The 26,188-nt window shown below is 37.0% G+C and overlaps 1 protein-coding gene across 1 annotated transcript in view; it reads right to left on the minus strand.

Annotated features, from left to right (window-relative positions):
- Nucleotides 1-26,188, minus strand: part of Adam28 (ADAM metallopeptidase domain 28) — a 50,027-nt gene that overhangs the window by 13,399 nt on the left and 10,440 nt on the right. Inside the window, exons 5-16 of the mRNA XM_015499379.2 lie at nt 25,892-25,905; nt 25,264-25,456; nt 22,405-22,476; nt 21,537-21,608; nt 18,578-18,747; nt 16,047-16,131; nt 12,970-13,100; nt 11,788-11,965; nt 10,219-10,308; nt 7,512-7,707; nt 2,848-2,950; nt 751-910 (exon numbers count right to left, since the gene is read on the minus strand). Coding sequence (XP_015354865.2) covers nt 751-910; nt 2,848-2,950; nt 7,512-7,707; nt 10,219-10,308; nt 11,788-11,965; nt 12,970-13,100; nt 16,047-16,131; nt 18,578-18,747; nt 21,537-21,608; nt 22,405-22,476; nt 25,264-25,456; nt 25,892-25,905 — 1,464 coding nt within the window. The remainder of the gene's footprint in view (nt 1-750; nt 911-2,847; nt 2,951-7,511; nt 7,708-10,218; nt 10,309-11,787; nt 11,966-12,969; nt 13,101-16,046; nt 16,132-18,577; nt 18,748-21,536; nt 21,609-22,404; nt 22,477-25,263; nt 25,457-25,891; nt 25,906-26,188) is intronic.

Genomic DNA, 26,188 nt, shown 5'->3' on the forward strand with positions numbered 1-26,188 from the left:
TTGTTTTCTGATTTTTTTAACTAAATAATACCAATACTGAACCACAAAGATAATTTTAGACTCATTTGTCAATAAATTCACATTTTAATAGCTCAAACAGGTTAGGAAATAAGATAATATTTTACAACAATAAAAAATCGGGGCAATTCTTGGGTTCTATAGATATATGAATGCAATAAATAGGCTTATTCTAATCTCCTATGGGAGATGAACCACATTATCAAAGTTCATGTTGGCCCCAGTCAAGTAGTCCCTCTGCCTGAGATTGTGAGATTATTATACTTTTAATGAATGTATAGATTGTTAACTGAAGTGTAGTATCCCACACCTTGGCACTTTCAGTGGTTTCCAGATTTAACCTAGGAGAGTGGACAGTGCTCCTGGACCATGCAGGCCAGCGTTCTGGAGACAAACATGGGCTATCCATGTATGGCCGGCATGCATATCACACCTTTCCTGAAATCATACCTGCAAATCATTATTTCAAATTTCACCACAATGTTTGGGAATATTAACAACAGTTCCTGTTCTTGCTCTCTGCTAGGTTCTCTACCATTCTCATATCTTAAATTGCTTATAGGTATAACAAATTCAAATTCATAGCTATTGTATCAAAACACAATGAATTCAATAATTGGGAAACAAGGAAAGTGGTTAATAACTGAGAAGCAAAACAACACAGGCCAAACCAAGCATCCCCAAAACAAACAACAAAAAACATTCTGAGTGACATCCACAGTTTCAACTTGCCTTGTTCTTCCCACACTTGGTTCCATTGGCCACCATGTCTATTCCTTGACTTGTATCTTCAGGATCAAATAGTTTACATGTCTGGAAAGATATTATAAATCCTTTCCAGGGCAAATTACCTGACCCACCTTGACAGAACAACTTGCCACACATGATGTCTCTGAGGAAAAAGCCACAATTATTTCAGGGTTCAGATTGTAGTTTTATATAAACACAGGTCAGCTCGGTGGCTATCAATATTTAATAAAGAATGCTTCTCTCTGTAGCAGAGACTACTAGTTTGTATTTTATATGCCTTTTTTCCCTTATTCCTCAGTAATAGAAACCCTAGAGATTAGTAAAATACACTGTTGCTCAAATAAACACCTTTTCCAGATCCCAGGAGAGCTCATTTTTACAAGTTGCCTAAGTTCTAGTCAATGGGAAAGAAGCAGAATCTTAAACTTAGATTCTAGGAGATTGTCCAAAATAAGGAGATATGTCCAACCCCTCAGCATTTTCTCCTTTCTGCTGATTGGGGTGTGATAGCTGGAGAAGCCCTTACAGACCAAGAGAAATACTTGAGAACAGAGGTTGTAAGTGTGGTACTGCTAGAAGATACACAGAGGATGGATTCCTAACATCATGGAGGGCACCTAAGAGAGTAATATACTTGTTTTTATGACTTGGAGCAGAAAAATTCTAACAGATAAAACTCTTAATTCTTAACTAGAGTTAGGTGCATACAAAACTGAGCCTCCCTTGATTTTTAAGGCTTTAGTGGGATTACAAATAGAACAGTCTGCCCGAATCTGCAGATTAAACTACTCAACATTCAAGGAAGTCATTCATTTGCCACCAATAAAAGTAAGCAAAGGCAAAGGCAATAAAATTGGAGTTAATTTCTTTGCACAAAATTCAGAGGGCTGCGAAAAAGTATTCTGAAAGCAATTCCACTAGATTTTTTCCAATGTCTCCTGTGGCTGCAGAAAGTATAATAAAGAATGGATGAAGTCATGCATTCCCTTTAAACGTGAGAGGGTGTTTTTTCATGAATCATTGGGGTAGAACCATATGAAGACAGCCAGCCATGGGCAAATGGAACTCCAGGCTGACTCCCCACTGTTAAGAAGTGACTAGAAGGGCAAGCTGTGGGCTGATGAGACACTTGAGCCTCATGCTGCAGAAACTACCCAGTGTCCATCCACACAGTTATGCAGGATAACATGGGTGCACAGGTGCAGAGGAAACATGGAACTACCCAACTTCCTTCCCACTCACCGCCTATAGCCCTCTGACTCCCACACATTGCTTTTTACATAATATTCCCTCTTTTGAATCTGCCCTGGCTCCTGCCAAAGAGAGACCCCCACCATGATTTGTTATTTAGGCCAAGATTCCTCTAAGAGAAGGCCCAATTTTGTTTGGTAACATTTGTCATCCAGAAACATTGGTGTTCATTAGGAAAACTCTGAGAAACACTGATCTTGTTCAAGCCTCTTGTTATAAATTACTTTGTGTATATAAAATTTGAAGCTGGTACAAAGAGTTTAGTATAATTTGAATTCTAAGCCATTTTAAATTGCAGAATCAAAAAAAAAAAGGAAAGAAAAATCTCAATTGCATCCGCTGAGATATTCTAATTTTTTTTATTTTTTGCAGGATATAATACTAAAAATAAAACAAATTTTCAATCTTATCTCTTACTGACTCTTTATGTAATTCCACGGCTAAATTAAATAAAACTGTCAGTGTCCTGTATCAGTTATTCCTCAAGGTAGATGAATATTTCTACCTGCCAGACTTATAATGAAAAGCAGTAGATTGAAAAGTAGCTAAAGAATACTGGAAAGTTCATGGGAAAATTTCCAACCAGCACTATTCGCTCCTGCATATTTGATCTCCAATCTCCATTCTACTATAACAACCGTGCTTGGTGCCATCTGCAGAAAGAGATTCAGTACCTAGCCCAAACATGGCACATAGTCGTCAATGAAAGTATGTCAAAATGCTTGGATCCGGATTCTCTTTTCCTTTAACTGGAATAAATCAGAATGTGGGCTGAAGTGTGCCATTACCCTAGTCTGTGGAGAAGAAGGTTCAAACAAGGTCACCTACTTTGCTTTACAGGGAATGCGAGTGTCATTTTCTATGTGACAGTATCCATACTTGGACCCATCTTCATTCTTGTGGTAACAGGACTCATCTGCAGCCTTGGTTCCTGGGTGCAAGTGGGGAGACATAGGAAAAGAAAAGAGGCAAGAAATTTAGTTCTGCAAAAGACTAACGACATATAAAACTAGAATGAAAAGTACATATTGAGTAACCTTTATCTAAAATTCTTGGGACCAGACTGTTTAGGATTTAAATCTGGGATGTGGGTGGAATTTTTCATATACATAATGAGAAAGCTTGGGGATGGGACCCACGGCTAAATAGAAAATTCACTTATGTTTCATATATACCTTATACACATATCCTGAAGGTAATTTTATACAACATTTTTAGTATACCTGTGTTTTGGCTGTGACTTGTCACGTGAGGTAGATGTGGCATCGTGTTGGTAGTCAAAATAATTTGGAGTGTGGGAGCATTTTGGACTTTAGATTTTCAAATTAGAGACACTCGGCCTGTACTATTTTTGCATAATTTCTATTGACCATTCTCAGAAATACAGATCTCAATGTTTGGTATCAGAGGATCTGGCTAGAATTTAAAATAATCTTTTAAATCTTCTGTTATTGAATATGACTAATAAATTTTAGAAGTATTTGAATGATTTGCTGAAGGTTAAAAACCCATCTAAGTATAGAGACTTAGCCAGAAGACATGCTTTCTGTCACCAGCCTACAAGCATCCATATTCAAATGCTATCTTGTTTTTTTAGATCAATGATGAAATTTATTTTGAAGATGATATTCTATGAGTTTTATGAGGAAAATATTATGGTTATTCATAGTTTTGAGAAAACATGAAATAGTGTATAAACATTCTAATGAAGATTTTAGAAAGTCATAATCAGCTTAATAAGGAAATCAACTTAAAACTCAGTTAACAAAGTATTTGATTGCAGTTATCCATCTACTAAATATAGATCTACCAAAATATAAATACTCAAATATAATAGAAAGTAGTAGGACTAAAATTGTTTAGTTGGATAAAATATTTTTGAAAATATTCCTGTGCACATCTTCCACATAAAAGAGAAAAACTTTCACCAGTCACGGTGGCGCAAGCCTATAATCCCAGCAGCTCGGGAGGCTGAGACAGGAGGATCACGAGTTCAAAGCCAGCCTCAGCAATGGTGGGGTGCTAAGCAATTCAGTGAGACCCTGTTTCTAATAAAATACAAAATAGGGCTGGGGATGTGGCTCAGTGTTGAGTGCCACTGAGTTCAATCTCTGGTACCCAAAACAAAATAAAGAGAGAAAAACTTTCATAAAATACTTTGTCAATATATGGTGCCATGGTGACTCTATTTATGTTCAAACTCCTACTATGTGCCAAGCAAATGGCAAATGTGTTTAAATTCTCATGCAGTCTCCCCCAGACAGACAAGCACAAACCAGTGGTTAAGAGATCAGGCACCAAGCAAAACTGAGGCAACTGTGTGAACCTGGGCAAGTGTCTGATCTCCCTGGGTTTGCTCATCCTTGAAATGAGGACATCTGCTAAAGTGAGTAAATGACAGCCACGGAGAAAGGTGCCTGGTGAGCAGCATGTGGCCAAGAACACTAGCCTTTCTTATTGTCATTCTCATTTGATCAATGAAGAAACTAAGAACCATATTAAGTCACAGAGAGATAAAAAAACCAACTTCACGCCCACTGCTGAGTGGAAGACCTATATGCTTTCCTTGGGATAGGCTGTCCTTATGAAAAATCACTAAACGACTCTTTCTTAGGCACTGGGGAATTTTGAATAAATCTTTGACAACTGACAAACAAGGTTAAAATAAGCAAAAGTCTCTGAGGATATTGTGTCATTTTCAAGAAAAACCTATTAAACATATTGTATTGCTTTGTAAACTCAAAACATTATAGATGAACTTCATGTTTCAATATTCAAGACAATGAGTTTTGTCACTATATTTTCATGATTATTTGAATGTAAGTAACATTACTAACATTTATTATACTAATAAAATACACTGGAAAAAAAAAGAATAATTAGGTGTGAGTAATCGTATTCCTAATCCCAAACCTCTGAGTTCCTCTTGCTAAGATTACAAAAAGTATCATTCATAGGCTGCATTTTAACTTGCTTTATCCCAATTAATATGTCAGTACCTTTCCAGACATTAAATATGCTATGGCATTACAGCTGCAAAAATGTCATTAGATTAAAAACTATAGTTTATTTCACCAATCCTTAACTTTTGAATTTGGAAATATTTTAATATTATTCACTATCATTTCAAAAAGGGTGGCAGAAAAATTATTGCTAATACATATTTCTTGGTATGATTGCTAGGGAGTACAAAACAATACTTTTAAGGTCGTGTAAGTGTTTTTCCACATTCTCTCTAAAGACTGTGCTAATCCTTATTTTTACTAGTGACATAGGGAAGTTAGGTGTGTTGTCACATCTTTGCCAACCCTGAGCATTAACACCTGTGACACATCTTTGCCAGGACACAAATATACAAGTTTAATTTGTTTTCATTCATAGTTCTCATACTGGTGGTGAGTTAAAATAATTTTAATTTTTATTGTATTTTTTCTTCATTATGAACTGCCTGCTTGTATCTTGACCACATTTCTAGTACTTTGAATTTCTATTGATTTGTAGAAATGATTTGATGCTCAAAAGTGATTTTTTATTATGTGTCTATGTTATGCTATTTTTCAGATTAAGATAAATTTGTTATTATTATAAATTGTAAAATTGAGAATTGGGGGCCTGGTCTGCTTCTGTAGTATTTGATAATAGTTTTTAATGTGAGATGTAAAAGGTCTTCCCCATTCTTATCAAATAAGAAAAGGCAACATTAATTCAATAGATACTTTTGAATATTTACTAAAGTCAGGCACTGTAGTAGGAGGTACTGAAAATACAACTATGTAGAAGATGGATCGTATCCCTATACTAGGAAGTTTACAGGATTTAGTGGAGACAGATAATAAATACAGTCAGTCAAACTAAGGCAGTAGGTAACATCTATCAATTTTTTTTTAACCAGGTAATAAAGGAGATGCTTAGAGCTTTGCTTCTGTGCTAAAGATTTTCTTTCCCAAGGTTTTTGTCATATAACCAAGTTAGCCAGGGCAGCATGAAGTCTTAGCCAGCAAAATCAGTTTCATTCTACCTTTACTGCAGCATACCCAGCTGCAGAAAATACAGACAGGATGGCTGAAGTCAGATTCCAGCGCATCCCTCACTTCCTGATGCAATAATGGCACCAAGATTTGGTCTTCAAATTAAGTCTCTTGCTGAACACAGAAGGTTTTATTTACAGATTTTCATTTTATTTTATTTTATTTTTATTTTGAGATTTTTATAGGATTCTGATGTTTCTTGTTTTTCTGGGTATTTTGTGCATCAGGAATGCTTTTTTCTTTCCTTAGTCTTGATTTATTTTCAGGAATTAGGAAAATGTTCCTGCATGCAACCTTTTCAGATATTTTTAGGAATATGTAGATTTTTTTTCTTTTTGAATAAGAATTTCCTCAGTCATTTAAGTAGAAATTTGAAAGTGTGGTGGGAAGGGCTATGAAAATTAAATCCATGGACACAATGCAGATCATATTTGGGAAATCCAAATAATTGCTTAAAAAAAAAAAACCCTTCTTTTTTTTTTTTTTAATAGAATTTTGTAACCTAAGATAGCATCTTTCTGACCCCTCTCTGAGCCCTTGATAGTCATCTTTCTATTCTCTATTTCTACAAATTCCACTGTTTTTCAGCTTTTACATGTGAGATCACTTATGTGATCTAAAATTGTCTTTCCAACCAAGCTATTTAATATAATTTAAATGTTAAAGTTTTTGGAGAGCTTTAAATTACACTTTTATTTTGAAAGTTTTTATTATGGTTTAATCAGAGTCTGATCTCTAAAATTCCAGGGACCAAAGTATCCACTGAAGAGCTTTCCCATTTCCTCATTGGGCTTCCACATTCCAGCCTCAACATTAAAAAAAAAAAAATAGTTTTAGATGAACACGATATCTTTATTTATTTATTTATTTGTTTGATGTTTTTTTTTTGTTTGTTTGTTTTTTGTGGTGCCGAGGATCAAATCTAGTGTACTCTACCACAAAGCCACAACCCAGCCATTTCTTTGTTTTTGGTAACAGTCCCCAGTATTCCTGCCACTCAAGCATGCATTGCACCCTTATGTGCCCGCGCCCGTGCATCCACAAACTTCTAAAGTTTGCTTGTCTGCGAAACATCTTAGGGTTGACAGACAAAACCCTGGATATCCAATTTAATTAGAATTTTAGATGGTTTTTCTTTTCTTTCTTTTTATTTATTATTATTATTATTATTATTATTATTATTATTATTATTATTTTAGTGTATCTCAAATACTGCATGGCACATAGTGATACTAAATCACAAATGTAGTTAATCTGAAATTAAAATTTAACTGGGTTATCATTATCTTTATTTGCCAAATCTGGCAATTCTAAACTCGTTAAGTCTTAAAATACACTCATCCATGGTTTTGAGTGTGACACAGTTTAAAGAAGAAGGAAAAGAATGGCCCTTTGCTGATGATTACATTGTCATCCAAAGGATCTTTCTCTGCATGTGCATAGAGAGCCAGGTTCGTCCCCTACCTGGGCCCCACATCTCTGTGCACTGCTGCTGCAGCGTAGGGCACCGCCCATTCAAGCAGTAGCCCCGCCCATTTTGGCAAGGGAAGCCATTGACTCGGAATCTATCACTGGAGCAGCGACTGGATTTACCATCACACATCTCAGGCAGGTCGCACTCGTTGTTTGCAGGTCTGCACACAGTCCCAGCCTTTCTAAGCTGCAGGGGGGAAAAAGTAGAGAAAGGCTTTTTTTCCCATCTCCTTTGCCCCAATACCTCAAATTAACACAAGTAATCATTTCCATTTGACCTTTTGAGGCATGGAAATGAGAGGCATAATTTTCTTCAGTTTATTTTTGCTCTGAATACTTTAAAGCCACCTCTTGTTCTGTTGATGTCCATCAACGCCCTAAGTTTTTAAGCAATCAATGTTTTGAATTTATAATGTAACCCCTAAAGAATCATAGAGGAGAAAAGTCCACAAGAAAAATCAAGCAACATCTCAGACGCAGAGAAGGAAGTTATTTCTTTCTTTGTTTGATGCATGTACGTGGAGATTTTCAAAACTTAAATCTGTAGCTTCAGAGGTTTATTGAATCATTTGTATTGAGGAAGATAGTTTTACAAGCAGCAGATCAGCATGACCTGAGACTTTCCCAGGCATCAGGTTTCCTTAGTCTTAATTCCTTTTATTATAAGGTTCAGATCTTTCTTTTCAATTCCCTTCTTTCTCAGAAACGATTCATCATGAAGAAAAAAAATAACCGAAAGTTTACTTGATGTCTTAACTCTGTTGCAATCTAATACTGCAAATCTTGCTCTTACTTCCTCAGAGAAAGCTATGCAAAACTACTTCTGCCCTTCATGTGCATCTGGGGGAGCAGGTTTTCTCCCTGGTATGTGCGTGGGCACATTCTCTTTGCACTCAACAACCTCGGCCATCCTTACACCAGTTACCAGATCAAACCCACTTCTCAGAGAATGGGCGATCCTTCACAGTCAAGCCCAGCTGCCCCAGGAGGACTAGCTTTCTTAGCTGCAGTACAAGGATGCTTGTGCCCTGTTTGCTCTTAATTTGCCCCCGTATGTAGATTCTTTCCCTTCTTGTATACATCTAAATCTAAAATCAATACTTTGTTTTTCTTTCCAGACAAGTTGAAAGCCCTCTTCCTCATGATGGACTACCTGACCTCTTCAGTACAAATTGCTATTCTTGTTTTCTACACAGGGTGGGCAAGGGCACTGAATTTGAATTTAGATGATGATAAGGTTTTGAATCTTTTCTCTGCCTATTTCTAGATGCTTAACATAAGAAAATGGATTTAATCTCACTGAAGATCCATTTCTTCAACATCTACTTTACAAGGTAACTGAAAATATGCATAAAAAGTGTCATAGTATCAATATGGGCATCTATCTAATCATGCATTATTTTTTCATCTGGTTCATGTGTGTATATGATTTCCCAAAGGGAATAAATAACAAGTTCCTTGAGAAGAAAACTGATTTTTTTAAAAATCTTATCTCTAACAAATAGCAATTAATAAACATTTGTTGAATACTAAGTTCTCAAATTCACTTCTTTTTGATCTCTTTCAATTGTACTCTCCCTCTGACAATAACAAAGAAATATAGCAAACACTTTCTATAACCTGGTATGTTATCTGAAAATTAATTCTGTGAAAAGTTCTTGTGCCTTTAAAATGTATGAAAATCTACACTAGGTGGAAGAGAATCAGTTTTCTTGCCCTTAGGAACCAATCTAACCAAGAAGAAAAATATACAGAGAAATGATCACAATATGGAGTTATATGCAGTATGTAAACTACAAACTCCACCTTAAAAGAAAAGTCAAAAAGCCCCACAGATAAAAATAACATGTCTTATTTCTAAGACTTTCATCCTGAAGTAGCTTCAAACATTGAAGATAGGAGCACTGCTACACTATTCAAATTTTTAAAAACTCTTTAACCAAATATTGCGAGATAAAGCAAGGATGGGAATAACTAGTGTGGCATTGTAGCAGGTCATGTTTGGGATTTGCCCACTAGTTAGTGACCATATTACTTATTTTTGAATTTATTTTTAATTGTAAAATAATGTTTAGGGTACACAGCATGTTTTGAAGTATGTACACTGGGTGAAATAATTACTACATAGTTAACATGTGCACACGGTGAGAACACATGGAATCTCTTAGCAAACTTCCAGCATTCTGTAATGTTATTATCTACAGTGATTGTGATACTCATTAGATCTTTAGCTTCATTCATACTACGTAATTGAAACTGTGTACCTTTTACCTAGCCTCTCCCCAGATCTCCCCTCTCCCTTCTCCTGGTAACCACTGCTCTACTCTCTGTGTCTATATTTGACCTCGTTCAGATTCCATGTGGGGATGAGATCAGGTGATATTTTTCTTTCTGTGCCTTGCTTTTTCACTTGACAATGATAATTACTTCAAGATTTTCCAGTTGACACAGTTCCTAGTGGCCATTTTATATTTCACATTTTCTGTTCTGGGGAGTCTCCATTTTGCTTCCAAAGCAAAATGAGATAATATCACTTTCCTTGCATTGTTGGAAAATTATTTCCTTCCATGCAAATCATTGAGGGAGGACTTAGAAATGTGATACTTGGTAAATTTTACAGAAAGGAAACCAGTGTTTTGCTTGTTTCACTTAACAGAATCACTGAGATGTTCATATAGGAAGAGCCAGTTAATCTTACTTGGCACTTTTCACAGCATTCTCCTGTCGCACATTGAAACCCTGCTTTGGTTTTACATGTTTCAGCATCACAGCAAATGTTGGTGCATTCCTAAGACAGAACAGAAACAAATGAAAATTACTTTTCGGTCCCATTTCAACACAAGTCATATAATTTATTTATCAGAGAGACAGTACTTTAAAAATACTCTTTTAAAAAAAAAGTAAAGATAAAACAAAAGTTGTTTTTTTTTTTTTTGGGTGTTGGTCTCAAACTTGGGGCCTTACATGGCTAGAAGAGTATTCTACCACCACTGAGCCATACTGCCAGCCCTAACCAAAACCAAACATTAGAAAAATAGATTCTGGAGTAAATGGTGGTTTGTATTTATCTGAATTCTACTTACATCTGTTTTTTATAACTTAAATGTCTTTTCTATTATTTTTTTTAAATTTAAACTTAAATAACTTTCCCCTAATCTTCCATTTCTTCCATATCAATACCACTCCCCATCCCCTGCCAAAAAAAAAAAAAAAAGGAAGAGCTAGTCTTCTTGGTAAAATATAAAGAAAAACAAAGAAATAAAAGTATAGTTAGGATAGGTTTTTTAAATAATAAAATGTATCTAAATAGTTGTAGAAATAATTACTGCAACTTGTCAGTTGTGTACCTATCCAGCAGTCAATGTGGTATCTAGAATATGAACTAAAAAGCTATCTCTAAAGTCCTTTATCCAACTCTGATTTTTAACTCTATAAGACACAGGCTTTGTCTCACTCTCCCTGCCTTGTTCCAAGAAATTAGAAGCCTGCCTGCCCCAGGCCCTGGAGAAACTCCTGCCTTGGGCAATGTCCCTTGCAGTTGTCTGGATTCCTAGACAACAGGGATACTTGTATAGTTATAATATTTTAAAATTAAAACTAGAGCCCTTATAGCCCTTATTTGAAATATGAACATCTTTTAGGAAAAAATATTGTTGCTCATGGACGGAACAAATGTGGAACTTTATTAGTGAGCTAGCGCACAGCCAAACCCTGAGGGTTGATGCACTACTTCTATCAGGGTTAGTAAGATGGGGGAAAAGACCCCATTCAGAAACATGGCTGCCTTGTGAATAGGGTGAGATCGGGAGGTCCCCTGATGGCAGCATCTCAGTCGTGAAGCAGGACAGGATGTAACTGGTGCTTTGGCTCCAGAAACAATACCCCCAAATTCAGACCCTGGTTTCTTCACTGACCAGCTCTTGACCTGGAGCAAGCCAGCTACTCACTTTCTCAGCATTGTCACAGTGCCACATCTTAAGTGAGTCACAATGAGTCACAGCCACATGAGAAACTTGAAATATTTCAGCCATACAGAGAGGGATGGGGACACAGAGCCTAAGTTGGTGAGGGATGGGAGGAGCACTGAGAGGGAAATTAGCAAGGTCTACTAAGCCATGCCAGCTCCTTGTCAGGAAGACCGGCCTGACAGATCCCCACCAGTGACCATACCCCAAACAGATTTACAGCATGCCACGTGTTCTACGATACTTTTTCTTCTTAGCAATGATAAACAAACTAGAACCTTTTAGAAAGGGCTTGGTAGTACCTCAGGGGTCCCACAATCGCAGTCCTCTCCCACTTCTATCAAATGGTTCCCACAGATGGGGGTAGATATAATATCTGCAGGAAATGGGGTATTAAAGAGGCAATTTGGTGATTTCTCTTCAAGGAACTTGTAGTAGTTGACACGGCTGCAGGAACTGAAGTCCGTGGGTATATAGAAGCTGTGAAGGTAGAAAAAGAGAAAATGGAATACAATCATGCTTAGCATATGGGGTGCCATGTCTGATATTGGGTACGATTATATCTACAACCCTCCCCTAAAGATCAAATCCAATCCTCTGATCAATTGCTAAATCATGAAGTCATTTGCATGCCTGAATTAACCCACCATAGTGGACATAAACACCCCAGCTTAGTAAGAACATACGGCCACATCTCAAAGCTTAGCGCTGGCCATTTTCAATAAAAACATGTCTGCCTTACCCAGATAGTCTCATTTAGCCTTAGATCATTCAGTGTTGCAAAAATCCTAAAGGTAGCAAAATCTTATTTATGTACATGTCTAAGGATTCACTTTCTTTCAAATAAATTTCAACTAACAATCTCTTCATCCCACAAATAAAGATGAGGCTTAAAAATACATTAATATCTATGGCACCTATCAAACTACATAACTGGCATGCAGTCACGCCCTATTTTGTGAAGGGGCATGGGGAAATAACCCTGGCTTGAGTGAGCTGGGGGATGAAAAAAGAGGACATGAATGCCTAAAAGAGTCTGAGACAGCTTAAAAGATGAGACTGGCTGAAGTGTTGCCCAAGGCCAGACAGGAATATGTCATCTCGTCACAGACTATCTTCATTGTCCAGAGTGAGAAGCTTCTTGTTTAACTAGACTTTTCTTTAGGAACCTTTTCCATACCACCAACCATTCTGAATTCATGGGAATTTTGATAAATGCTAATAACTTTCTGCAGCCACATTTGTGCACATCAGGATAAAATGATGAGATGCCCCAAGAGCAGAAAGATAATTTACTGAAACTACATTTTAGTTGACAAAAACATCATTTATAGATGAAGGGTAAGGTAGTTTGGCACAGATATACCCATGAGTACTGCAGTTATTAAATTCAAAAAACTGAATACATTGCTGAAGACCTAAAGGGTAGGGCAGCTCAGCCAGGGTCAAACTCAGGAACAAACGGCTCGCCCCCAGAGGCTCACCTTACTCTTTGCTCCATCACGCACACTGTGGAGGGGCACTTGCATTCATAGGAGTCATGAATCATCCCAAGGTTGTGGCCCATTTCATGGGCCATTGTCCCCGCAACTCTATGAAGATTGCTACTGTGGTCCTAAGGATAAGAATGGGGGAATGGAATCTCATTTCCAAAAGGAATTATAAATTGAAGGATGTGTTTCTCATTAAAACTCTTCCTGTTGTCTAGTGGAACAAAGAGATTCATTCCAGCTTCTCTCTCTCTTACACACCCCCCCAACACATACACACACAAATCTCTTTGATACTAAGTGCCCATCACTACATATAACTGGGCCAATCTCTCTTCCAATTTTATGGCAAGCTCTTTCAGGGCAGACAATGTGTATTTTACTTCTTTTCATCCCACGAAACCCATCACAAACCCAGATTCATAGATAGTCACTCAAAGTATTTTGTCCCATTTCCACCTGGGATGTAGAGAGCTGGGATATTGTTATTCTTCCACCAACCAGGCAAAGCACATAAACAACTAGTCCTCCCCTTAAACCCACCAGTAAGTTGGGGTTACAGGAACCCAATGAGTCTGAAAATATATTTAAAATGAAAGCAAGATAAAGTCTTTCTCAGACAAACAAACTGAAAGAACTCACTGGATTAAAGAAACTTTTATTTTCAAGATCCCCTGGAAGGAAAAATATATATATAATATTGGATAAAAAGTCGATTGTTTACAAAAAAACTAAAGAGTGCTGGGAATGTGATGGGATGGCAATAAACATAAAGCCAACTCTTCTTAATTCAAGTTGCAATGACAAATGACTCTTTATAGCAATGCTAGCAGCAACGCATGTGAATCATGGCTGACTTAAATACGGCAGCAATAGTGCAGTGGATGGGAGGGAGAATTAAAGGTATTCTCTTAAAAGTTCTGAAACTACATATGAAGCAGTGTAACATTATCAGCCTTCTCTCTCTCTCTCTCTCTCTCTCTCTCTCTCACACACACACACACACACACACACGCACAAATCCCTTTGGTACTAAATGCCCATCACTACATATAACCATCTTTCTTCCAATTATATTCTGAATGCCAGAGAATCAAGGCATTGAAAACATATTACAAATCATTCTATGTGACTAACTTTACTATGATAACACAGAACAAGAAAAAAAGAAGAAGAAATATATACACAAATTATAAAATGGTAAACTGAAAAACATAGATGTATGATAAGTCTCAGGCAAACATTAAAACAAATAAAGTTGTCAACAAAAAGCTTAAGATGGAGATAAATAAAATTATTATTGAAAATACTCGATCTTAAAGATGGCAATAAANTATATATATATATATATATATATATATATATATTCTCTCAATATGCTAAACAAAGCATTTTCATGTTAGTTAAAAGACAAAATTCAATTACATACTGTCCACTAGAAACCCTTCCTAAGTATAAAGAAAAATGTAGGCTAAATATACAAGTAAGGAAAAGGATTTGTCATGCAAACTTGAGCTGCCCAATAGTAGTTACACTGATATCAGGAAAAGTCAATGCCAGAACAAGAAATATTTTAGGGATGTATATTTTAGGATGATGACATGATGATGTGAGGTCAATTCTTTAAGAAAACATGAAAACTATACTTATGTATATACCTAATAAAGCTTTATAATTCATGAAACAAAAAACTTAAAAAGTTTAAAGAAGACATAGAAAAATCTGTAATTATTCTTAGGTACTTTAATACCCTCTCTCTTCATTAGGATATTAAGAATTAACTTGTCATTATTGACAAATATAGAGCACTCTATGCAACAACAGCAGAATAACAAGTTTATATAGAGCATTGGCTAAGAACAAACCTCAAAAAATTGAAAACATTGAAATTCTGCAAAGTGTGTTTTAGTCCATTAAAAAATCAACTGTGGGTCAGGCATGGTGGTGCACCCCTATAATCCCAGCAGCTTGGGAGCCTGAGGCAGGAGGATCACAAGTTCAAAGTCAGCCTCAGCAACTTAATAAGGTCCTAAGCAACACAGTGAGACACAGTTTCAAAATTAAAAGGGGCTGGGGATGTGGCTCAGTGGCTAAGCACCTCTGAATTCAATCCTTGGAACCAAAAAAAACAATCATTAGTGGAAATTATTATAGCTCTTTTGTAATATGAGTCAAAGAAGAGCCTCCCTCCAAAATAAAAAATATTTTGTAGGCAATTAAAGCAGTAGAGAGTGAGGGACTTATTGCATTAAAGAGCAAACTAAATGCAGGGAAATCAGAAGGAAGGGAATGTCTGTCCAAGGCAACAGAAATCAACGAAGTCAACAGCAGCAAAATCATAGCATCAATGAAACCAAAAGTTGCTCATTTGAGTGATAAAATCCTACCCAGACTGGCCACAAAAAACAGACAACACGATGTTAATATCATAAATAAGAGAGGGACATTACTTTTAAATTCTATGTCGAAAAGACAATACGGGATATTATGAATAATTCTTTGCCAACTGAAAAAAAAATGAACAGCTTTCCTTAAAGACAAAACTACCAAGGCTTGCTCAAGTAAAGAAAGACTGAATAGTCCTAAGAGTCTTTTGAAGACAGTCAATTTCTAGTCAAAACTGTCTTAGCCACATAATCTTACTGTTGAATAGTATCAACATTTTGAAAGGAATGATAGCAGCTCTAATTTGAAATTCCAGAGAATCTAGGCGTTGAGAACATATTCCAAATCATTCTATGTGACTAACTTTACCATGATAACACAGAACAAGAAGAAAGAAGAAATATATACACAAATTATAAGAAGAAAACTGCACATCACCATCCCTCATGAATATGGCTGCAACAACCCTGAGGATAGATCAGCATTTTGAATCAAAGTTAAAGATTATGACAAGTTGATTTATCCTGGAATTCAAGGTTGGCTCGCCATTTACAATTCAACTGAAGTTATTTACCATGTGAGTCGACTAAGGGAGACTAATGATAGTGATTTCCCTCATAGTTTCAGAGGGAAGAGGCATTTGGCAAATGCAAATCGTAGGACCATGAGCTCATCTTGAAACACACCTGAATGATGCCAACAGAATGATACGGAGAGCAGGTTGAGGACATGAAGGCAAGGCCCACCATGGCTCCAGACAACTCTGTTGAGCTACAAGGAAGGAATTGATGGACATGAAAATTACAATCCTAAGTGATATTTTCTATAGACAGTTCATCTAGAACTTTAAATAGCTAGCAGAAAAATTCATAATGTGAACTATTTTTCCTTCAGCTTTTAAAATTGCATGAGGTGTTTTTTCTCTAGTGTCTTTCATATCACCTGAAATCCAAGCACTAGAATGTAATCACCTTTAATATTTTATATGCAAGTTCTTATTCTTATACTTTTCATTTTGAAATTTATCCTTTGTCCATCTTTCTTTTGATCCCCCCAAAAATGTTTTTCTCTATATATCTGATTTTGGTATTGCATTGCCACAAAACTTTGTCTTAGTTTACATTTTTCTCATATATTTTTAGAACCAGTTACTTTAGTTTTCCTTTGGCACTGCTTTAGCTATTTATGCTATTGAAATATCAGTCCCACTAAAAAGAGGTTTGGACCAATCGCACTTATTTACAAGGATGAGCCATTTGATCTTTAGTAATCTTAATTTGGGGGCGGTTCTTTTAATTTTTCCAATTCATTAGTAAAGATAACATGCTTATTCTTTTGTTTATATTCTTTTGCAGTCTGTACAGGCTCTGGTCTTTGTCTATCCCTAGAAAATTTTCAAATATCAATCCCCCTAGATTATGCATTTACACGAAAAATGGATGGAACCTCTATTTTTCCACAAAACATCAAGAATGGAGAGTACTGATTCTGTCACGCAAAATAACTTTAGCTCTTCCTTCACTGTTCCTTCCCTGAAGGTTTTATCCCATATTCAATCTGATTTCAGATATTTTTCATTTTGAAAATATATCTTGTGGTATATGTATTTTAAAGACTTTTGACATTTATATTCTCTTTTAAATTTATATTGTAGTTAATTATGACTAATTCTACGTTTGTCTGGCTTCAATTCCACCACAACTACACTTTAAAAAATAACTCCTTCCCTAGTTCTGGAGTTATTTCTTTTTTGGTTTCTTTCCTCCGTGTGGAATATATTTGGCCTCTCATATCCTTACCTGGTTACACTTAGGTACAGGTGTCTTTTATTAATGTGTCTGGCAAATTATAAAGCTTTCCATTTATAAATGGAAGGGTAGATAGATTCTTCATTCTGTCTTTAATCAGTGCTTGTATCTTATTTATTCTCTCTTCAAGAAATCTCTCTCAACATTGGATTGCCATTTCTTTACCCACATTGATCATTTTGTCAATGATTTTCTATCATTCTACTCTATTACTCTACATGGGAATATACTCTACATGGGAATTTTGCTCTGTAATGGGTCTGATAAGAGTCCAAGTCCCTTTTATTTACTATCCTCAAGAACTTGGAGATCACTAATCCTTTCTACAAAGAGTGGGCTCTGTCCCTAGGCTTGTCCTTGAGTCTAGAGCTCACCTGTCTAGATTAAAGAAGTGTCAGCTATTCTCCAAATACGACTGTCCACTGAGCCAGCCACGCAGGGCTCACAGTCTGGGCACTGCCTTTCCCTGAATCTGGGTTGGTTCTACCATATATTCTTGATCAAGAGAACACACCAGCAGTGATACTTGTGTGATTTTTGAGGCTGGGCCATAAGAAGCCTTGATGGTTCCTCCTGAGCTTCTTGGAGTGCCCACTGTGGGGGAAGCTAGTCACCTTGGTAGAGGTGGGCTATCCTGAGATGGTCATACTGGAGGAAGTCTAAGTTAGTCACATGAACCAACCCAGGCATCCAACACATAAGTTAAGAAGGCTTATTTTAAGCTCAGGAGTTTTGTTTTGTTATGCAGTAACCATTGACCAGCACAGAAAGCTTGATTGATTCCGACAGGATGTAGTCCACTAATTTCACATGACATTCACTGTTTTCTTAGGTAGTGGACTCTCCAGTAATGTCAAGTCAATCATTGCTGCTTCCTTTTGTCTGATTCCACTAAAAACTCTTTAGTTATCCAGCAACATTTTATTGATTTCTTTAAAAGGATATGCTCAGGTCTTATGCAATTTATAGCCATTAGATTTATAATCTCTATTGTTTTTAGCTGATCATTTCAGCAGGATACTGGAAGTGTGGAGGTAGAATAAAACACTCAATTTTCCTTTGATTCTATAAGTTCTTTGAAGTAAAGACTAAAGCTAATCAGTTCTTTTAAAACATTGAGTCTAAATCCTTTTTGTTATCTAAACTGGTTCTTTGCTTTTATAAACCCAATAAAAACTAACTTATGAATTATTGCCAATTTTTTGACCTCTTTTTTTAAAAAAAAATGCTTGAATCAAAAATAAAATATATTCAATACTGAATACAATGATTGATTTTTAAAATTTTAATTACCATTGTGTCAACCCCTCCTCTTATCTCTACCCTGAGATGCCCCTTGCTTTGTGAGGCTGTGAAAAGCTTTAACGTTAAATACCACATGGAGTGCAAAGAGGAAAATCCATACATACGTGATCAACTGCGCAACATCATGGTGCTTTCTGCTGAGCAGGCTTCTCCCCCTCCATTTAGAAAAGTTTTCCAAGGTGGAGGAAGCATTTGGGGTTATCACTATCTTATCCTCGTCCGTCCAGATTTCTATCCCAACTAATGCCACATAAGCATTGAGTTTTTTATAAAGCTGAGCAAAGAGAATAAATGGCAAAGCAATGAGTTATCATCAGATATTATCTTATTTTGATACCTCCAAGGAACTTTATTTTGTAAAACATTCATAACAGCACTGTAAAAACCTTTTTCCAAACATATTAGTGAAACACAAATTACCATGTCTTTTTGCAAATGCAAAAATTCCCATTCAAAAAGAAATACAGATGACCTTAGTTATTTGGAGTCTATAGACTCCTTTTTGTAGAGCAAAGGCTCTGCGGACACAAACTTTTTTACTGTGACCAAAAGAAATGCGACAATGTTATGTTAACAGCTTATCACTATGGCTTCACTTAAGTATATTTATTCCTATGTTTTTCAATATTCTTATAGTGATAATATTTAACAGTTGGCCACATTGGATCAACCCTGGTTTGAGCATTAATGAAGCAACATATTACAAAAAAAAGTCCTACATCCATGATAAGTGATTGCTGTGGTCTGAATGTTTGTGCCCCTCTTTGCCACCCCCAGATTCACACATGGAAGTCTTGTTTTCCAAAGTGACTGCAGGGCCTGTGGGACGTAAGTAGGCTGTGAAAGTGGCTGCCTCTAGATTGGGCTTAGGGTCCTTGCAAAATGAGCCTCAGGGAGCTGTCTTGCTTCTCCTACCAGCTGTGGACATAGCAAGAAAGCACCATCTATGAGCCTGAAAGTAGGCCTTGCCAGTTACCAATGCTGCAGGCACCTCAATTTTGAACTTCCCAGACTGCAGAAGTGTGAGAAATTAGCTTATGAGCTACCCAGTCTGTGGCATTTTGTGATAGTAGCTTGAACAGACTATGACAGTCATCCTGAACTTCTTAGGCCTGGACTAAATCAAATCATCCACAATGTAGATGAGATAAACTTCAGAAGTCATGAGTTAAGTTTCCCAGACAATATGCTTACTCTAAATATGAAGCCTAATTTGTTACTATAGTTTCTAAACATTCTCAGTGACAGAACTTCTCATGGCAACATCTGCTGGGAGATTGGAACAAAGTTTTGTTTTGTTTTCTTCATAAAGTTATTTGGAAAGCCAAAAAACCATCAAAGAATTCAGTTATTAAAAGAGAAGCCAAAAAATAATTTCAACCAAATTATAATCCTTCCGGAATCTATATATTTGAAGATAGAACTCCACCTAGACTTTGTCTCTGAACTTGGATCTTATAAAGTCTACCTATCAGCATTTCCACTTAGACATATTAAAGGTATCCCTTTGTTTCTGAATCAGGATCCCAGTCTTTCCCCTATTCAAGAATTCAGCTCTCTCATCAAATTCACTGTCTTTTCCCCCAGCCACCGTCACCTGTTGCCCAGAATTGTGTCATGATCCCCCTGCTGGCCTTCTTGCTTCTGCCTTGACATCCCTTCAGTTTATTTTCAGTCATTCAATCTTTCAACCATGTACATCTGAGACACCGCACCTCAGCCCTGGCTCTCAGTGCTGGCCTCACTCATGAAGAGTCATGCAAAGTCCCTTCTGAGGCCACAGGGTGCTCAGGGCCTAGTCACCCGATCAGGGAGACATGTCCTCTCACCTGCCCCACAGTACCGCATCCCAGCCGCAATGGCCTTCCTGCCCTCCCTCAAACCTGACAGGCCAGCTTCTGCCCCCAGGGCCTTTCCTCTGCCTAGCACACTCTCCCTGGGGCCCCACTGCTCCAGGTCCCTGCTTGAATGCCCCCTTATCAGAGAGGGCTCCTTTACCGCCTCTACCCCCCGTGATGGACCCTCCCTCTCTCCCTATTTGCACTCTGTTGCACTTTTCTTTTTGGCACCTGTCTCCATCCAACATCCTAGTTCCTTATTCATATTTGTCCCCCTGATAAGAAGTTGAGATCCTTGAATGAAGGGACTTTTGTCCATTCTGTTCTCCACTCTATTTCTGCAACAGAGAGGAGTACCCGGCACAAGTTAGGTGCTCCATACTGTGGCTGGCTCTTGGGGTTCATTCAGAAGAGTCAGGGTGATTCTTGCCATGAGAAGATAAGGCCTGACCTCGGTTACTGAATCCATGCTCACCTCTGTCTGTCTTTAGAGCATTTGCAGGACACCACCCTCATTTCAAACTGAGGATGCCAACCAACTACTTATTCAACTAACAAGAAACAAATAGCATTTAACTAACAGGGAGGTACAATGATTTTTAAGATTTGGAAACTGGATGATATGATTATGTCTAAAGAATATTATTCAGTTGTTTAACTGAAGAAGATTCTAAAATGACAGACCTTTAAGTTGTCTACTTAAATCCTATCTATTGTTTTCTCTGTGACCTTGCAGGAGTTACTGTGCTTCTGAGGATATAATCCCTCGGCTATATGTTAAGTTTTAGTAATGTTTTATTTAGGTTGTTTTAAGGAGTAAATGAGATAATGTGTAGAAAAGGTGCTATTTGCCAGAGACGAGTCTATTTTTGTTTTTGCTTTTCTTGTTTTCCCTATACCACCTTTGCATTGGGATTTGATTTTCTTAATGGATTTCAGGCTAACAAAAAGTACGTACCCTTTTTACCCTCCTTAAAAAAAAAAAAAAAAAAACAGGCTTCATGAACCTAACAGTGTGGTACATAGATGAGAAACGTCTCTAACATGTGATACTGACCTGACGTTCAACTAAGTATCAAAAGTCACAGTCATGACTCAGAAGCCAGTCAGCAACTGCAGTCTCGGGTCTTGATCTTCTTTCTCAGATCTTTGTGCATCCATAGAAAACCCCAATGATACCTGCTAGGACAATGTTTAAAAATCCATTTAATAAAATATATCCTACCATGTTGATGTGATTGGCCATCTCAAATACCCTCTTCCTTATTTCATCCAGATCTTCATTGTACTTCTTAAACTAAAAACAATCAAGACAGAAATAGGCATTACTAAAAGTTAATATAATTGGAAGGTAAGAAAGGTAGCTGTACACATTCTTTGTCAGTAACACTTAATGTTAGGAATGAATTGATTCCTTATTTCTCTAAGCTCTTGGGAATTTCCAAAATGTATTTCCAGTTAATTTTTTCATGGTTTCCTGAGGGGTACAGAGTCAGCTGGGCAGAGGGATAGCTCATTCGTTAAAAAAAAAAAAATGTGAGCAGTAAATTAATTCAATGCAAGAGAAGCTAACACTGTAACTTGCTCATATTTTGTTAACTCAGACTTTTGTTTTTGATATTAAACACATGGACACTTGTTTAGAAAACCTACTACATGAAAATGCATTCTTCTAAAAGAAGATAAGTAGTGACTATCACCGATCATTTGCCTTTTACTGAAGACCCCATTCAAGCGAGTGTTACTGCTCGCTGAGGCACAGGCATTCCAATTTATAAATGTTAACTACTTCACAGAAGATGTGACAGAGAATTTAACTGGAAACTAAGTCTGAAGCTTGTCAGACAGCAGGAAAGGGCCATTATAGGGCCAATAACTTAATTTATGCATATAGCATCACTGATGTTTCTGAAAGGAGAAACCATATAGATCACCATGATTACAGATACCAAATTTTGGAGGCTCAGAGTAATTTGTAGCTATAACTAATATTTATGATTTGTCAAAACTGATCCTGAAATTTACTCTGTCACATAACAAATAAATTAATGTAAAGGAGGATTTTAAAAGGTATGTTCATCTAATATGATTACCTCACCATTATCCAGGACCACATAATATTCTATGTATTTCTTACGTTCCTGAAGCTTCTGGTCATTCAACTTCTGAAATATAAGGACAATTACTTTTTCTGAAAGTTTTTCTTTTACTTGACAAGTGTTATTTTTACAAGAAGTTGGGTGATCACTGGGAACAAAGAGAAACAATATTACCATTATATATATATATATATANATATATATATATACCATTATATATATACCATTATATATATATATATATATATATATATATATATATATATATAGAGAGAGAGAGAGAGAGAGAGAGAGAGAGAGAGAGAGAGAAGGTTCAGAATGTTCAAGACAGAATGGACATCTGTAATATTCTAGTATGATCCTTTCATTTTACCAAATACTTTAAATGATTACATAACTAATTTTAAGTGGGCTGGAACTAGTCTTTGGGTATTTTGAACAGTAAATTTTCCCTACTATCTTGTCATAAAATAGACAAACTTTGACTCCAACATCTTTGCTGGGTTTTGTGGTTGTTGTTGTTTTTCTCCTGACCCTTTACTCCTATCTTGGTTAATACCAGTTGCCAAATGCCATTGTCAATGGTTCAATGCCCAGAGCCACCATAGCATATACCCTGCTCTCTTCTCTTCATGTAGAGATGAATCTCTTTCCTTTCTAAGGAAAACACAAAACTTTTTATAGTGGATTGTGACATTGAAAAGTGACTGATGCAGTAATAAATAATAAACAATAAAACATCAAAGTCTATTAGCTTGTTTTCTGAAAGGCCTTATCTTTTAATAGGTGATTAAGTTTCCATTACCAAGAACAAATTACTCAAGGTAGATTTTTTGGTATTATGTAATGAGATTTGTACTTATCTCCCACTCTCCACAGGAACCAAATATTTAGTAGCACTTAGTAAGCACTGACAGTGTTCCAGGAACTAGGAATACAACAGGGAAATAGACTTGTTCTTCTGCTCAGGGAACTCACAAGAGACACACACACATGGATCAGATGATCATTAGCATTGTGGGCTAGACTAAGTGGCTGATATGATGTTGAGTGATTAGATACTTATTTCAAAATAGATGGTTAGAAAAAGCTCCTTTAAAGAGCTGGCCTATAAGAAAACATATTAATAAAATGAGAACCAGGGAAAGAAAGATAAAAAGGAAGATCATTCCAGCAATGAAAAAATATTAGTGAAAAGACTCTAAGGTAAATTTGATTGGTAGGTTTAAAACACAGAAAAATAAGTTAATGCTTTTCAGAACACAATGGAGAAAGATCATCAATAGGTGGGGAGTGCAGAGTAGGAGTTGGGAGAGGGAAACAGGGCCCTAATCATACAAGGATCCGGAACCCATGGTCAGTGGTTTGATTTTTACACTGAATCAATGGGAAGTCAATGAGCTTTAACTAGATAAGGAATGCAATGTGATTTACAATAAGAAATTCATCTGGCCTAGTGTTTGGAGAGTGGATTCTGTTGAGGCAGGAGTGGGAGCAGAAGGTCAGCCTCTGTTGCCATGGTGATTGTTTGATGATGGGGGGAGGGCCGTGGGAAAAGGCAGGAGAGTAAAGATCTGGAATGTATGGGGAAGCACTTGCTGACAGATACAGGCTGAGGAAAGAGAAATCCTCTCCAGATATGGCCTTGATTGGTGATGAGTGGCGGCAGGAAGAGTTGAGACAGGAAGAGGGCGAGAGACTTAAGTTTTGTTTGGGGCTTAAAAATCAGTAGTTCTGCTTTACCATATTAAGTTTGTGATACTCATTATTTAAATGGCTATATCAGGTAGGTGGTTAATTATAACAATCTGCTGGTTAGGGAAGAGGCCAAAACTGGAACCGCAGCTACTACCAGTGAGCACAAAGTCTTATTTTAAGAAGGCTTAGGACAGAAGGAGGTGACCCAGGAAGAACATGAGATGAAGCAAAGAAAGGCAGCTGGAACTGAGGTCCTCTAATATTTAGAGGTCAGTCAAAGAAGGGGGTAACAGGGAGGAACTCAGAAGGAGGAGCACTGGTGAGGTGGGAGGAGAGCCAGAGAGAGAATCGGGTCAAGAAGCAAAACCAGCCCTGCATGGTTGCCAAGCTGGTGAGACAGGAGGACAAGAGGCCTGTCAAGGACCACAAAGGTGACATTCACAGTGACGTGCAGCCAGGACTGGTTCTTCTGTCTTCTTAGATAGTTCTGGTATGACATAAACCCACAGCAGAGTGAGCTCACTGGGAATTTTAACTCATAACCTATTTGCCCAGTGCTGACTCTGAGAACATTAAGAAGAGATAATTAGATGTAAAGGAGATCCTGAAGGAAATGTAAGCAATAAATGACAAAGATATTTTAACACCCGCTTCACAACTTAAAACACAAAACTGTGTTGATTTCTTCTCTGTGACTACAAGCTCAACTCCAGAGAGGAAAGAAGATGCTGTGTTCCTGCAGGCAGAGCCTGCATCTATTTTGCTCCATTCTCTATTCCTAGCACCCGAGGAAGTAATACAGGAATGAAGAAGAGTTGCATGCATTCGTGAAGGGAGCGGGCTGTCATCTCAAAACATTAAACATTGCTCTTGACACTTTTCTGCAGCTCTAGAGAATACTGTGACTGGCCTGCTCCTAGAGGCAGGTATTACATTTTACTATTTTCTAACCCTTGAATTTTGTTGATAATGAGAATGGATCCATAAGTACTTGTTAAATGAACCATGAATGCACAACAATGTTTTATGATTAGTGTTTCTATAATCTACTAATTTCAACAAAGACTAAAATTTTAAGTCATTTGTGCTGCTAAGACTGGAACCTAGGACACAATGCATTATAGAGTCACAATAAAAATGCAGAATTGTGCGTACAACCAGTCTGGTGCTGTGCAGGCTCACATTCTGCTGCAATCCAGGTGGCCATGACACATCATCCGCGCCACAGGTACCATTAACCTTGTCTTCCTCAGCGTTGTACTTGAAGAGTGCATGCTCCTGTTCATCCTGATTTGTGTGGCCTAAAGGTTCAATGAAGTACCTTTGGTCCCCCTGGCTGAAGTAGCCCCTGCACAGCATGAGAATTCAAGATAGTTAATAAGATATTCTTGCACTGGGAAGTAAGGCTGTAGAAACTCCAGAAAGGGACCTCACAAAATTGTTAGTCAATTCCAAAGCAGTTTAATCTCATGTCTATAAAATATAATGAAACTTACAGTTGAAGAAGTTTCTAAATATTGCCTAAACTTATTTTCTCCATATGGAAATAAGACCTATTAGGGAGTAGGGATTACTATGATGTCATATAGCCAACCATGTCAGTTCTGGCATTAAGAGGGACATTTCCTGACTCATCCAGTGTTCTTCTGAAGATGTCAATGTCTTATAGATAAAGCATTAAAATCCTAGGTCTGTCACTTATTATCTATGATACCATGAAAAGATTATGTAAATTCATTCAGCTTCAATTTCTTCATCTATAATATGCAAATATAATACTGACCCAATAGGATAATACTAAAAATCAAAAGAGAAGAAACATGAACAACACATGGTCAATATTATCAATTTCTTCTCAATTCCTGTAGTGAAGGGGCCTGAGCTAAGATCCCTTCAAATAATATTTAATGAGTGCCCATTATTTATTAGGCATTGGTCACTGTATTTTCCTTCTTGGAATTTGTATTCAACTGAGAAAAATGGATGTGTATCAAATGACCACTGTGTGTGTGTGTGTGTGTGTGTGCGTGTGTGTGTGTGTGTGAGAGAGAGAGAGAGAGAGAGAGAGAGAGAGAGAGAG

This window comes from Marmota marmota, unplaced genomic scaffold, assembly GCF_001458135.2.
Source record: "Marmota marmota marmota unplaced genomic scaffold, marMar, whole genome shotgun sequence".
Lineage (NCBI taxonomy): Eukaryota > Metazoa > Chordata > Mammalia > Rodentia > Sciuridae > Marmota > Marmota marmota.